Source organism: Thalassophryne amazonica, chromosome 4, assembly GCF_902500255.1.
Source record: "Thalassophryne amazonica chromosome 4, fThaAma1.1, whole genome shotgun sequence".
Taxonomy (NCBI): Eukaryota; Metazoa; Chordata; class Actinopteri; order Batrachoidiformes; family Batrachoididae; genus Thalassophryne; species Thalassophryne amazonica.
In genome coordinates, this window is record NC_047106.1 from 97,643,279 (window position 1) to 97,659,560 (window position 16,282).

Genomic DNA, 16,282 nt, shown 5'->3' on the forward strand with positions numbered 1-16,282 from the left:
CCCCCCACAATAAAACAAAACTGCACCTTTCAGAGTGGCCTTTTATTGTGGACAGTCTAAGGCACACCTGTGCACTAATCATGGTGTCTAATCAGCATCTTGATATGGCACACCTGTGAGGTGGGATGGATTATCTCAGCAAAGGAGAAGTGCTCACTATCACAGATTTAGACTGGTTTGTGAACAATATTTGAGGGAAATGGTGATATTGTGTATGTGGAAAAAGTTTTAGATCTTTGAGTTCATCTCATACAAAATGGGAGCAAAACCAAAAGTGTTGCGTTTATATTTTTGTTGAGTATATATGGATTTGATTCATATGTTTTCACGTCAGACAAGCTTGAACCTTTGTGCGCATGCGTGAGTTTTTCCACGCCTGTCGGTGACGTCATTCGCCTGTGAGCACGCCTTGTGGAAGGAGTGGTCCTGCCCCCTCGTCGGATTTTCATTGTCTGGAAATGGCGGAATGATTTGGGGTTTTTTTCCATCAGAATTTTTTCAGAAGCTGTTAGAGACTGGCACCTGGAAACTATTCGAAAAATTTATCTGGCTTTCGGTGAAAATTTTACGGGCTTCACAGAGAATAAGGTCTGGTAGTACAGCTTTAAGGACCCCTTTAAGGACCCATTTAAGGACGCTCAGCGCGCCGCGCTGCGAGCTGCGACGACACGGCACAAGCCACCGGACCATTTCTGAGCTGATGGCTCTGTGGATACGAGACCGTCGTGTGCTCTTTCTCTGGTTATCACAAGAGCTGGACATCAGCCATTTCCTGGCAGATTTCACTTTTAACAAGAGATTTTGTCATGGAAAGCCGCGCGGAGGCTTCGCGTGTCACGACCGATTCGCTTTGGAAGCGAGACAAAGGAACACCTCCATTTCGGCGTGTCAGAGGACAAGTTTGGACATGTCCAGCTCTCCACAATTTCACTTATACTTACTGGACTGGTAAGCATTGAAAGCCGAGACAGACATGTCCAAACTTGTCCTCTGACATGCCGAAACGGAGGTGTTCCGCGCTGAGCGTCCTTAAAGGGGTCCTTAAAGCTGTACTAACTGACCTTATTCTCTGTGAAGCCCGTAAAATTTTCACTGAAAGCCAGATAAATTTTTCGAATGGTTTCCAGGTGCCAGTCTCTAACAGCTTCTGAAAAAATTCTGATGGAAAAAAAACCCAAATCATTCCGCCATTTCCAGACAATGAAAATCCGATGACGGGGCGGGACCACTCCTTCCACAAGGCGTGCTCACAGGCGAATGACGTCACCGACAGGCGTGGAAAAACTCACGCATGCGCACGAGGGTTCAAGCTTGTCTGACGTGAAAACATATGAATCAAATCCATATAATTTAAAAAAAAAAAAAAAGGTACGATACTTTATGGACAGACCTCGTATTTTACTGCAGAAGTTTTGGAAGTTGGTATGTAATGTCATTCATGAGAAAATCTGACCAAAAACAGCAACATATTTTTAAAGTCTATCTGACAATATACAGTGATCAATAATATGAACAATTGCATGAAGATCCAGCAGCATCAGCAGTGTGCTGCTATCTGAATCCTCAGCAAGTCGAAGATCATTGATCACTTTACTGAGTGCAGTTTCTGTGAAATGATGAGTCCTGAACGCTGACTGTAATAATAAGATATTGTTACTGGACAAATTCCATAAGCATCAAGACATTGTGAAATTACTTTTTTGAGATTTTTTGAGAAGAAAGGTAATTTTGAGACTGATGATGATTTTTTTCAAATTAAATGTTTATTTCTTTATTTGCACATTGTATTTGGTAAAACACAAACACGTATAAGCAGTGTGCACCTAACTTGCAGATTAAACCAAGCCCAAGCTAGAAAAAAAGTCTGTTCTTGTGCTGGCCTCTGTCACAAATCCCTCTTTGCTTGGATTTGTCCTGGAGTAAGAGCACGGCCGTTCGCTGGATGTTTGAGGAATGCCTTCTATATTGGGTGACCCATTGCCCCATGGCCTTTGGTCCTCATCTTGCTTGCAGCGAGGGAGTGCTTCTGTTGGGTGCTGTATCCCATGTCACAAAAGCACCTTTCTATACAACAGGGGTACAGAGAACAGGTCACAGCACAGTGGTTCTCCTTGGGTCCGCTCCAGCATGCCATAGTTGGATATCAGACCTCCCCTTTTGCTCGGAGCAAGCACTGCCATTGGTAGAGGTGTTTTTTTCATCTGAGCCTGGCAGAGCTATTAGATAGAGCCGGAGCTCCTGCTGCTGCCTCCAAGCCTGCTAGAGAGTCTGGATAACCACATCACTTACACATAACTGGGTGAGTTTTAATTACTTAAAAAATTTAAATAATGCACACTGAAAATTGCATTCCGGTACAGCTAAAGATGCTTTTTATCACAGTGACGTCCATATGTCTTTGGACACTGATGTGTCATTAATTGCTTTGTTTGTGTTGCTGTGTGAAAAGTAGATACAAAAGTGAATTTGGCAGACACCGGCAGCACGATGGCTTAGGTCCTGGGATTGCTTCCCACCTGGTCCTTTCTGTGGGGAGTTTGTTCTCCTCATGTTTGTGCAGTGGGCACAGCTAACCGAAAAGTTAGCTTTGATCACTGTTAATCTGCTAACTGAAAAGTTAAGTTTTATAATGCTATGCTGATAAACTACTAAAAAATTTAGTGGAAATTACTGCTAACCGCTTACTTTTAGTATTGACTCGGTCGCAGCCACATATGTCGGCTAGCCAGTTTCGAGTTAAAGCACTGCAGGGGCTGTGGGATCACAAACACAAAATGAACACACGAAAAATAAAAAAATAAAACCCCAAACACTGTCCTCAACTTTATCAAAATCAGCAAATTGCAGTATTAGAACTCATAGCTTATCTCTATAATATGTGTCGCGGACATGAACGAGTGAAGCTCTTCAGCACCTCACCACGTCATTTCCGGTTTGTGGATTTTTACGGCTTTTTACGACAATGTTGTCTGGTTTGTGGCTTTTTTCTCACTGGGCAGATTTTTTGTGCCATTCCCGGTGTTGCAGACCGAATGGTCCACCCCTAAAAATCGGTCCGCCTTTTGCATCTGCACATGCATCATTTCGGACCACAGCAGCACATCTGAGATGGAGTCTCTTCACCCAAAGCAATCAAATGGATTAATGGGATTATTAACCATCAGATGATGAGGTAAAACCTCTTAAATCATTCTAGAGCCATTTCAAAGCAGAAACGAGGCCATTATATTCAGAAACTAGGTGAAATTCTGTGACGTTTGAAATGTCGGACGCACAGTGAACGCAGCAGCTAGCAGCTCGTTTAGCCGTGGCACTCTGATCGCTTCTGCTGCCTTTTATGATGAAATAATGCTGAATTTATGTGGAAATGATTATTGTACAAAAGCTTCAGATATTTGTCGCTGAGATAGATGATGACTGATGTGCAGTTTGAAGCAGAAATGAGGTGTTAATCTGTGAACCGTGTCATGGGAGGGGGAGGTGATTTTTAGGGGAACCCTTCGGTCTGTGACACTGGATTGTGATTTTTTTTTGTGCCGTTTCCTGTTTGTGCTTTCGTCTGCCATAAGAGGGAGCTTCGCGCTCCTGCACGGCACTTTGTGCGTATTATATATTAAACCATTAGCGGAGCTGCGTTCACAAACACAAAACAAATGCACAAAAAAAATAAAAAATATTTATAAACACAGGAACGGCTCACCTGTGTTGCGTTCAACACAACTGGTAAAATCTACACCTCATCTGTTGAGTTGAACTTCCCCACCAAAGAAAACCCACATTAGTTTTGCCTTTACATAAAAATACAGCAATAAATGTCTTTTCACTTTAAAGAAGTAAAGATTTGCATGTACACGCTGTCTTTAAAGCAGACACACTGTCGATTTACGCTACGAGGGCTCATCTCGACAGAACACCGTCCTGACTGTTGCAGACGCACAGCAGACAGGAACTAACGTATGATTTTAGGGGTTACAAACATTTTTGACTGTTAAACCTTACTCACTTTACCAGCAAAAAACATGTTAGCAGACTGAAAGTTAGCTGAACTCAATTTAGCAGGTGCTAATTGGTCCGCTGAGGGTTTCAGAGTTAGCTGAAAAAGTTAGTTTTGCTAATTAGTGGTTAGCGGATTCGTGGAACTATGCTCACCACTGTGTTTGTGGGGGTTCCTTCTGGGGGCTCTGCCTTCCTCCCACTTCCAAAGACATGCAGGTTTGGTGAGTGAGAAATGACCTTCTCATTGTGAGGCAACAGTGCTAACCACTAATCCACCATGCCCCCCCTCAGTTAAATAAAGTTAAAGTTATTAACAAATAGAGTGATAAATCTGCACAAGAGAGAGTGACTGTGCATATAGAGGCTCATCTGGAAAGTCACCACAAAAGCCTAAAATAACTGTATTCAGTACACTTGACAGGTAGCAAACTATTCTCCAAATTCATGTGGTTTCAGGTCCCAGTCAATGATGAGGATTATCTCCTGGCAGTTGATCCTACTGGCTGTAGTTGTGGTTTTACTAACTGTGGTACCCTATGCTGAGGTTAAGACTTCGCCAAAGTACCAGTACACCAAGAAACCCATCCCACAGGTCACAGGTCACAGCCCTGTGACCACGAGCAAACCTAAAGCTCTCAAGATAGCACAGACCACAAGTCCTGTGGTGACCCACCCACCAATTACGACAGAGAGGAAGACCAACACAAATCACATCTTCTCCCAGTACAACACTGAGCGAACGGAGAACCCTGGTGTTGGTCATGAGAACTACACCCTGGATTACAGCGAGTGTTACTTCAATTTCTGTGAGTGCTGTCCACCTGAGAGAGGCCCCCAGGGCCCAAAGGGGGACAAAGGCCTGGCAGGTAAAACATCAGCTGAATAATAGCACTTACACTCCAGAAAAGAGAATGGAAGTGATTTTATTTAATTTGCCCCACCCCCATTTTTGACATTTTTTCTTCATTTAGGGGCTCCCGGTGAAAAAGGTCTCCCAGGACCAAGTGGCTTACCTGGACCACAGGGGCCGAGTGGTCCTATGGGACTTAAAGGAGATAAAGGTGTGTAAGAAAGTGGTAAAGCACAGTGAAAATGACAATTATTTCTCATTATTAAAAAAAAAAATGCAAGTAATTTGCTGAATCATCAAGCATCAGACATTGGTCTTACGACATGCATATTGGAGTTAAAAAGAAAAGATGAATACGAGCTTAAAGTCCACTGTGTCATTTTTAATTTGAGGGCATTTACTGCACATCTAGTACAGGTGAACTGTGTAGATTTATTTGCGTTTATTCACATATAATAAGACAACTGAGAGCTGTTTGATGGTTTTATCCATGTTCCATCCATCCCTCCATGGGGAGAACATACAAACTGCACGCAGAAAGGACGGGTTCAAAAGTGAACCCGGGACCTTCTCCCTATGAGGAAGCAGTTTTAACTGCTGTCGGTGTGTTGCCCTTTGTGCATGTTATTCATTTCCTTTACAAGTACACTCTAAAATATAATGCAAAGCTAAAATGCCCTTAGCCATATGAGCATTGTGTTCTTTACAATTTCCAGTTGTTTAATTAATCATTAAGATCCTATTGTCTTATATACAGTTTGTACATTTTCAAATCAAATCATCATTTTTCATCATCATTTGTTCATGTTGTGCAAATCAAGCAATATTTGTAGATCACCCTCTGTGCATCTGAAGGTACTGAGACAAAATTAAGTCCATAAGAAGTTAGCTTTGAGTTAGCAAAAGTTATTGTGTAGCTAACGTCTGCAAAACATCTTTTAAATGACTCCAGAGGTTACATAAACAGCGTTTTCAGTTTTAGAAGTGTTTATTTCTAACTTTTACATAATATACTAGAAACAAAGCTGTTAGCAAGTAGCTACACCAGAAAATGACGTCGCCATGCTAACCTTGGCAAAATGTCTTGTCAATAAGCTCAGAGGTGCTATTAGGTTCCAAAAACAGCATTTTCAGGTTTAGAAGTGTTTATTTCTTACTAGCATAATATATGAAAAACATGTATATAAACTTAAATAATTTAAATAAATTTCTTCAACATTTGGTGTATGTGCTTGGCTGAGGAGCCAATGGTGCGAAGCTACCATCTGTGGGATTATGACTGCACGCCTGCGGCACCCCTTACTCGCGAGCGTGGTGGGTGGCTGAACATTTGAACGCTTGGTGAATTCTTCATGGTGATAGGAAGAGTCGACACTGAACAATCAAAAAGTGACGTGGCTATGAACATTTCGCCGCCACAAGCAGGTTGTCCCTGTTGTAACTTTTCTGACACCTCCTACTCAGAACACAAAAAAGTCAGAAGGATTGTGAGGCTCAGCTTTCACGGTCTGTATTCATACTTAAAATAAAGATCAAGTGAGCTTTTGCACTTCTGCTCCACAGAAGGTTTCTGTCCTCCCTGAGTTTGACACCTGCTTTACCGTTTGACAGGTGTACCCCCCCCCGTCAAACTCCCACCTGTCACTGTCCCTGGAGCATGTCACGCCCAGCAGGGCCAGGCGCTTGATGCCAGAAGCATGAACCCCCTCGGTGCTCACCCCCCCCCCCCCCCAAATATATGCATTCTTGTGGTCATAGAGTTTGCGATCATGATTTCCTGAAGTAATTGATCCATAACCTGAAATCTGTAAGCTACTTAAACTGAAAGAAAATATATATCATGGATGGTATTCACGTTTGGCAACTCATGTTTTGCAAGACCTGTGCTCATGTTTTGTGGCATATTTTATTCACAGTTTGCAGCAAAATTATTAACAGTTTGCAGATATTCATTGTTTTTGTAAATTTTCATGAATGGTTTGCAGATAATTCATGTTTTGCAGCAGATTCACATTTTGGGGGGTTAACACCTCTTAAAATACATCAAGGTTAGCCATCTTTGGACTTGTCCAAGGTTTGTGTCCCAAGAATGTTCCCTGTGAATTTCAAGAGTCTGGCAGTAATAGGACTGGACTTATACTTAGCACAAACAGACAAACAGACGGACAGACGTATGAATGAAAAGCCTTCACAGTAAAAATGAACTGCTGTCTTGATGAGAAAAAATGATGTAACAGTTTTCATGGATTTTTTTAAAAGTTATTTGAACTTAACTAGTGAAGTCTTGTGGCATTAACTCAGTTGAAAGACAGCAGTTCCTTTTTTAGTTCCTTTTTTTTTTAGAGTGTAAGCAGATAAAGTGCTTATTGTTTTCAAGTGTTGTCTTTGCCACTGGAATCTTTTGCAGTTATTTGTTTTCATGATGTCTAAAAAACTGTCACTGCCAGTGAAGCAAGACATCGCTATGCTTGAAAACCAAAACAAGTGTAATAGATGAGGAAACAGTTCTTTCTCTTTCTTTCTTTCTTTCTTTCTTTCTTTAAGAACACCCTCTAGGATGTTGGTGCATCATAGTAGAGAAATCTTTGTGTTTGTGTTTATACCACTACTCCTCCGAGGCGCTTCGGACATTTCCACCAAACCTCCTTTGTGCATGTTAGCTGACCCCAGAATTGCCCTTAAGAGATTTGTTTTGGCAAAGTTCAAGGTCATTGGGGTTTAATGATCAAAATCACGATATTTCTTTTTCATTTTTACTCTGATTTACACCAAACTAGGCACACATAGGGGGTAGGTTCTAGAATTGCCAAGCAAGGTCAAATTTGTTAAAGATCAATCATTGGAGTGAAAGTCATACCTGCCTCTGTTTATTGGTTGACTCCTCTCACGTCCTGTTGATGATTTTGACAAAAGAATCCAGTTAGGTCATGGAGTTAGATTTTCCACCTGATTTGGATAAAATGTGATACACGGTTGGACAATTAGAGGTTCAGTCATTTTGGTGAAGGTCAAGGTCATTAGGGTCACATGTCAGATTGTCTTAGGTGTCACTGTGTTCATGCACATGAGTGTGTTTGTCTAATCTGTATCAAAGTCAGCAATGAAGTGATGACTTGATCAGAGTAAATACAGAGGGTTTACTGTGATGTGAACCGTTGCTCAGCTTCCAGAGCAGACAGGTCAGATTACAGGTTGCTGGGAATATTGCCAACACATTTGTTGAACACCTTATGCACACCTGAGACTAAAACTTGTTCCAGAATGAGGAGAAGAGAAGAGCTTTGGAAAAGATAAGAAATGGTGATGATCTGAGCTGTAGATCTTCCTTGGTTGCAGTAACTGCACTCTAAAAAAAGACCTGCTGTCTCAACGAGAAAAAAAGTGATGTAACATTTTGCAGAGATTTTTTTTAAAGTTATTTCATCTCAACTAAAACTTATTTCAACTTAAATAGAGAAGTCTTGTGGCATTAACTCAGTTGAAAGTTGAAATTGTTACATCACTTTTTCTCATTGAGACAGCAGGTCATTTTTTAGAGTGTAGGGTTCTGCCACAGTCACTCTTCCATGGATCACCTCCATTACCATCAGAATCCCTGAGCCTACACCTCCATTAACATGAGAATCCCCGAGGCTACACCTCCATTACCATCAGAATCCCCGAGGCTACACCTCCATTACCATCAGAATCCCCAAGCCTACACCTCCATTACCATCAGAATCCCCGAGCCTGGGTCTGTTACAGCCCAAAGTGAAAATCTGTGGTTCCCCTTGAAGGCAAAGCTTAAGTCCAGAGCTCCCAACAACAAAGGACAAGTGGCAGCCCCGGTGAGTTCAGCTTCTCACAGACTGCGGGAACTGGTCCAGAGCACGCAAGGACAAGCACAGAGTCTAACTGTTGTCTCTCCCGCCTCTCCACTTGCAGACATCTTGCAGACTAACAAATTTAACATCATGAGTCTACAGGAGTTTCCTCCACTGGAAGGTAGCATCCCTCCTGCCAGATGGAGGCAGGGGGATGGCTCACAGCCACCTGTTGCCTGTGGCCTCAGCCTGCTCTTCCCCAACCACCACAGTTTCCAGCAGAGGCAGCTATTCAGCAACCCCAGTGTCACCGACTGAACAGACCCCCCTAAAAATCGGTCCACCCTGCCTTCACTGTGCATGCATCAGTTCGGAGCATGAGCATCGTCATTCCTAAGCGTCAGCTGTGATCCACTGATTATCACATCGTTTCTGCTTAAAACTGCACTCCAGTCAACATCTATCTCACCGACAGATAGGTGAAGCTTTCCTCATAAATTCAGCATTATTTCGTAATAAAAGACGGCGGACTGATCAGATCACAGCTGCATGGCAGATGTCTGACCTGCAGCTGTGCCTACATCATTTCGGTGCATCAGTAGCAAAATGGAAGTGATTATCGCCTCGTTTCTGCTTAAAACTGACTTTAGAATGATTTAAGAGGTTTTACCTTGTCATATGATGGTTAATAATCACATTAATCCCTTTGATCGCTTTGGATGTAGAGAGTCCATCTCAGACATGGTGCTGTGGTCCCAAATGACGCATGCGCAGTGAAGGCAGGATGGACCGATTTTTAGGGGGGACCGTTCAGTCTGAGACGCCGGGCTTCAGCTAAAGGTCGCTGTAATTGCAGGTGGTCTAATGTGCACATCCAGGCACCCCAGAAACCACTATGCAATCGGATCAACGCGAAAATACTCCCAGAAACACATTCTTGTTCCAGCTGATGCGGCCTATTTGAAAATAACACTGGTTGTAGATTAAAATACGAACATGCCAAATTTGAAAAGTTCAACACATTTTAGCTGCATAAACAGGAGAAATCTGGAATGGAAATGGGAAAATTTCTGGCAAGAAATCAATGAAAATGGTGCGCATGCACAGTGTCTGTTATATTTTATGTAACGGCTGAGTGGATCCTTGTCATTTGATTGGTGGCTTGTATGACACGTGACATGGATTATTCATGCCATTTGCTGTTGTGTTTCATTGACTGTGCAATAGTTCTTTTTAGCATGCAATTTTGGTGCTGTATGAAATGTGCTATTGCACGCCCCAACCACCGCATGCGCTCACACTATCGGGGGAGACATTTAGCTAAACACGGCGGAGTTGTTTTGCTGGCGGGCAATGATTTGAAGGAGCTAACTGATGCTGCTCATTCTTCTAACAGAAAAAAATAAATAAATAAATCCACCACACTGTAAGACGTCTGGAGGCACGAAGCGGTGTTAGGATGAAAAGCTGGACAAATCTCTGATGCACTTTTTCACTGGAGTGAGGAAAGCAGACAGCAGTCTGCACATGAAGTCAGTGGACAGTGTCACAGACTACAGAGAACAATTTTGGGCTCCTGTTTAAAGTTTGTGTTGGATTGTTAGGCATCAGTGATGAACACATAAAATGTAAGTCCCTTTTCTGTTGTTTATAAATTAATAAAATATCAAATAACAAGGATGTATTTTTGTTGTTATATAAAACGAATGAATGTTTGTACATTCTTTCAATGGAATTAATATTTAATTCAGTGAAAGATGGAACGTATCAACTTTCACCTCATTAAATATTCGTACCATTGAAGACATAAACATTTATTATTTGTATAATATTGATTATATTATATATTACATTAGACATGCCAATTCATGAAGATTGATGTGGATCATTGACCTCCTTTCAGTTACCTCTCCGACTTCTATTGAGAACATCAGCAGAGACAGACTGGCTTTCTGTGTTGTTGGGATTCAACACAGCCTCATATGTGCTGGCCATAATATAATAATTAATTATAACTACAGTAATAACTTAACAGTTACATGTATATGTTTGACTCAAGCATGAGAATTTTGTTGATCCATTTACATATTGTAAATTATTCTTGATAATCTGGTTAATCTGGATCTTGTCTAGTATGTTTTTTTTTCCTGCACAATTTTAGACATGTTAGACTTGCGTACACTGTAACTTAACACTTGTGTCCTCTGTGAAGGCATTACATTTAATGTTCGGCACAGAATGATTACTTTCCCTGTGGGGGCATCGATGTTGTAGTCATGGATCATATTTTCCCCATTATCCGTTCCACGGCCTCTTGTCAGCTTGCTCACATGTTGTGTAAGTTAGTGATCTCTTATTTTCTCAATGAATTGGAATTCAATTCTCTTTTTGTTTGCATTAATTGTGAGTGATTTCCAGTCTACTTTTGGAACATTAAAATCACCCACTAGTAACACATGAGTGCAATTTAAAGCCATTAATTCATCTATCAGTTCATTTAACTTGCGTTAACTCAGTGCTGCACGGGCTTCGATATAAGGTGCCTGCCACCATTTTACAATCTTGCTCTAAGGTAGCTGAATTATCAGTGCTTCATCATATTGTACCTGAGGTTTATACAATTGATAAATATTTTCTAACGATTTGTGAATGTAAATTATAACACCCCTTCCTTTATTCTTGTCAAATACGTTGATTTCTTCTGTGATGTACCCTTGTATGTGAAATTCCTCAAATGTAAGTTCTCTTCTATAGTTCTTAGGTTTTACTTCAGTTATCATAAGGATATGGGGGTTTGATTCCTGGCTACTTATTCTGCGTTTCAGCTCTACAATTTTGTCATTAGTCAGTGTATCAGCGTTAGTGGTCCATATGATCATTTTCTTTATTTTCTTCTCCCTTGCTTCATTGGCAGTCTGTTCAGTGTTGCAGTTGCTCCGTTGCAATTTTTTTTTGTAATATTTCCCCCTGGAGCTATTTCTTGAGCTCAAGGGTCTAAGCCCCCTTAAAGGGGCTTGAGCTAAATAAACATGTTTAATTGTTTGGTAAGTCACTACCTGATTGGCCATATCACACTTGCCATTCACCAGAAACAAAGCTGGTGTGTATTTTAAGCAATGTGAAATATGTTTTTGACTTTCACTGTGGCAGGACTGCGTATTATCACTAAACACTTGTCAAACAGAGGGATACAGTGCATCTGGAAAGTATTCACAGTACTACACTTTTTCACATTTTGTTATGTTACAGCCTTATTCCAAAATGGATGAAATTCATTTTTTTCCTCTCAAAATTCTATGCACAATACCCCATAATGACAATGTGAAAAAGGTTTTTTGAGATTTTTGCAAATTTATTAAAAATAAAAAACTAAGAAACCACTTGTATGTAAGTATTCACAGCCTTTGCCATGAAGCTCAAAATTGAGCTCAGGTGCATCCTGTTTCCACTGATCATCCTTGAGTTGTTTCTACAGCTTAACTGGAGTCCACCTGGGGTACATTCAGTCAATTGGACATGATTTTGAAAGACGCACACCTGTCTACATATAAGGTCCCACAATTGACAGTGAATATCAGAGTACAAACCAAGCATGAAGTCAGAGGAATTGTCTGTAGACCTCAGAAACAGGATTGTCTCGAGGCACAAATCTGGGGAAGGGTACAGAAACATTTCTGCTGCTCTGAACATCCCAATGAGGACGGTGGCTTCCATCATCCATAAATGGATGCAGTTCAGATCCACAGATCTCTTCCAAGAGCTGGCCGCACGTCTAAACTGAGTGATTGGGGGAGAAGGGCCTTAATCAGAGAGGTGACCAAGAACCAGATGGTCACTTTGTCAGAGCTCCAGCATTCCTCTGTGGAGACAGGAGAACCTTCCAGAAGGACAACTATCTCTGCAGCAATCCAACAATCAGGCCTGTATAGTAGCGTAGCAGACGGAAGCCACTCCTTAGTAAAAGGTACATGGCAGCCCACCTGGAGTTTGCCTAAAGGCCTCAGACCACAAGAAACAAAATTCTCTGGTCTGATGAGACAAAGATTGAACTCTTTGGCATGAATGCCAGGCGTCATGTGTGAAGGGAAACAGGCACCATTGCTACAGTGAAGACAAATGCAGCAGTGTACACAGACATCCTAGATGAAAACCTGCTCCAGAGCGCTCTTGACCTCAGACTGGGGTGACGGTTCATCTTTCAGCAGGACAGTGACCCTAAGCACACAGCCAAGATATCAAAGGAGTCACTTCACAACAACTCTGTGAATGTCCTTGAGTGGCCCAGCCAAAGCCCAGATCTGAATCTGATTGAACAGCTCTGGAGAGATCTGAAAATGTCTGTGCACCGACACTCCCCTGATTAAACCTGAGGTGCTGCAAAGAGGAATGGGCAAAACTGCCCGAAGATAGGTGCACCAAGCTTGTGGCATCATATTCAAGAAGACTTGAGGCTGTAATTGCTGCCAAAAGTGCATCAACAAAGTATTGAGCAAAGGGTGATTTCTTCGTTTATTTTTACTAAATTTGCAAAACAAAACATTTTTCATGTTGTCATTATGGGGTGTTGTCATTAGAATTTTGACGAAGATAAAACAGGAATTTTCTCCATTTTGGAATAAGGCTGTAACATAACAAAATGTGGAAAAAGTGAAGCGCTGTGAATACTTTCCAGATGCACTGTGCCTGCGCGTGCATGTGTGTGTGTGTATCAACGATTGATGCTAATAATGCTCACATATTGACCAGGTGGCAGCATGTATGAAATCATTTGTATTTGTATCAAATGGCCTTTTGGCCTCAGGCCTCAGATGTGGTCACAAAACTTGACATTGTTCTTTGACTAATTGTCCAACTTTGTCTGCTGCATCACAGTTCACAGCTTCATGGTTAAGTGACCACTAAAAATCAAAACCTACCCATGTTCATTTATAGAGCCAAATGAAAACATAATTCTTTCTGTACTGTTAGTGCTGATGCATTTGTTAGTGATTGTTCATGAAATGTTTGCTATATCATTTTTATTAGGAGATAAAGGGGACAGAGGAAACAGTGGCATAGCTGGGACACAAGGAGCGCCAGGGAAACCCGGACAGAAAGGTAGAGAAACAGTGTAACCTGTGCAGGTGATTGATGGATTCGTCTATACTGGAGGCAGACGTAATCCGTTTTAACACACAATTTGCTCTGCAGGTGATGCTGGTTTAAAAGGTGTGAAAGGTGAAATGGGTTTACAAGGTTTGAAAGGTGACATTGGTGAGAGTGGTGAACCTGGTCACAACGGGACTGCTGGTGAGAAAGGAGAACCAGGAAAAGAGGGACCACGTGGACCTCCAGGAACACCAGTAGAGCAAGGTGTGAAGGGAGAAAAGGGTGATAAGGGAGAGTGCACCATGCAGGGAGAGCGAGGACCAAAAGGTAATGCAGGGGATCAAGGATCTCCAGGTATCCCAGGAGCTATGGGCATTCCAGGCATGAATGGCAAGCATGGTTCTCCAGGTCCTGTGGGGGTGCGAGGTGATCCAGGACTTCCTGGACCACAAGGGGAATCCGGGCTAAAGGGGCCAGAGGGTGCAATGGGCCCAAGAGGGTTGCCTGGGACAAAAGGAGACAAAGGTGAACGAGGCATGAGAGGAGATCGGGGCTTTCGTGGGCTTAAAGGAGCTAAGGGATCAGGAGTTCCCCAAAAACGCTCCGCTTTCAGTGTAGGAATATCCCCTCGAAAGTCTTTCCCTCTCTCTGGCTTCCCGATCCACTTTGACAAGATTTTCTACAATGAGGAAAACCACTTCAACGTGTCCTCCAGCAGATTTACGTGTGTTCATGCTGGCGTTTACGTTTTCTCTTACCATATTACCGTGCGTAATCAGCCACTACGTACCACTCTGGTGGTGAATGGCTCACGGCGTGTACGGACACGAGACTCCTTGTATGGACAGGATATCGATCAGGCATCTACTTTGGTGGTACTGCAGCTGGCAGCCGGTGATCAGGTTTGGGTGGAGACACTCAGAGATTGGAATGGTGTGTACGCCAGCAGTGAGGATGACAGCATCTTTTCTGGATTCCTGCTATATCCGGATAAACCCTGACATCTGCCAGGTTACTGGTCACCTTTTGATCCACTGCACTGTCTCAGCCTCACCAAATCTTTAAAAAGGCCAAATAATTGTGGTGCCAGATGATGATACTCATGAATTCCTCTCATGACTTTGCTGCACAATGCACTATTTCCAGTCTTTAAGGACTCACAACATTGAGTTCATGTCCCTTTGCTGTGTTCTTATAGAACCTTTTTATTGTCTGTTGTTGCAGCAGATGGCCTGTCATTTCCAGCCCATCACTATCATGTATTTATAGATAATCTACTTTTGCCAATGCTCTCATTGAAGTGCAATGGCTCCATGGTATCCTTTACGCTCTGCGGTAACTTTTCACCTCACTTATCTGATGCAAACTTGTTCATTTTCATGTAACTTTTTTATTCTGTTTATCATCATCAACAATTAGACAGTATATACACTACAGTTAAAGATGCACAAAAAGATCCACTGATAAACTCGTTTGCCATTTTAAAAACATTTTCTGTGTGTAGCAAATAGGAAAACATGGTGCACAAGGAAATATTCATTCATTTTATGCTGCTTGTCCGGGTCCTGTAACGTTTCCTGGGGGATCCCGACGCATTCTGAAACTAACTGGGAGATTTCATCCCCCCATGTGTCCTGGGTGTTCCCAGGGCCTCCTTCCAGTTGGACGTGCATGCAAGAAGGTGACTACTCGTGGGACAAAACTCCTGCTGTCTCGCACCAAAAATGGTTCCCGTATTTACCATTTATCATTTTTGTTTTGTATGAGATAAGTTACCAAAACACCCACATCAACTCTGAAGGAGTTAGTTATCGGCGGCTGTGACTGTGCCTACTGCAACTTTTGTCTGTTGCTTCACCAGTTACAGAAAGAGTGGCAAAGAAAATAATTTTCTCAATAAAAAGAAGACAAGATTTTATGGTTGTAGTTTGTCAAAATGCACATAACGTAGATTCAAGTTAACCTGTAGATTTGGTCTATTTTCTCTCAAGAGAGTCCTTCATGTTGTGGAGATTTGTTTGCACTGTAAATTCAAAGTATATAATTGGAGATATTTTGACAAAAAAAAAAAAAAAAAAAAAAAAAAAAAAAAAAAACAACAAAAATTATGTCAAACATTTTTAGATGATTGCCAAAGTTGCCAGCTGTTGAGCTGATGCTGACTGCAGTGGTACCACTTCTTTAGGAGCATGCCAAAATCACATCTCTACATGAAAGGTCCAGGGCTATGCGCCACTAGAAATTTTTCTAAGGCAAATTGGGAAGCTAAATATTCACTGTCACATCATTATTTTTAATGCACAATTTTTATTTTAAACACTGGATTTCTACCAATTCTGCATGCAAGCATTCTTCAGTCAACCTTTGCTTATGTCACATCTTTCCCATGTTTTATCGCACCTTTGGTCCTCCTCCAGATCCACCACTGCACCACACTGTGGAACCCCAATGGCTCCTGGGTGGTTGCCATCCTTGGGCCTTCATTCTCCTGTAAAAGTATCAACATCACCAATCCTCTGTTGAGAAACCTCATGAATCTATAAGG

At 41.9% G+C, this 16,282-nt stretch overlaps 1 protein-coding gene across 1 annotated transcript; it reads left to right on the forward strand.

The window, feature by feature from the left end:
* Positions 1-2,197: 2,197 nt before the first annotated feature.
* otol1b (otolin 1b) lies at positions 2,198-15,205 on the forward strand. Its single transcript, XM_034168301.1, has 5 exons — positions 2,198-2,299; positions 4,453-4,862; positions 4,968-5,057; positions 13,675-13,746; positions 13,840-15,205. Exons 2-5 carry the CDS (start codon positions 4,463-4,465, stop codon positions 14,736-14,738), a joined length of 1,461 nt encoding a protein of 486 aa, XP_034024192.1. The 5' UTR covers positions 2,198-2,299; positions 4,453-4,462; the 3' UTR covers positions 14,739-15,205.
* Positions 15,206-16,282: the final 1,077 nt, after the last annotated feature.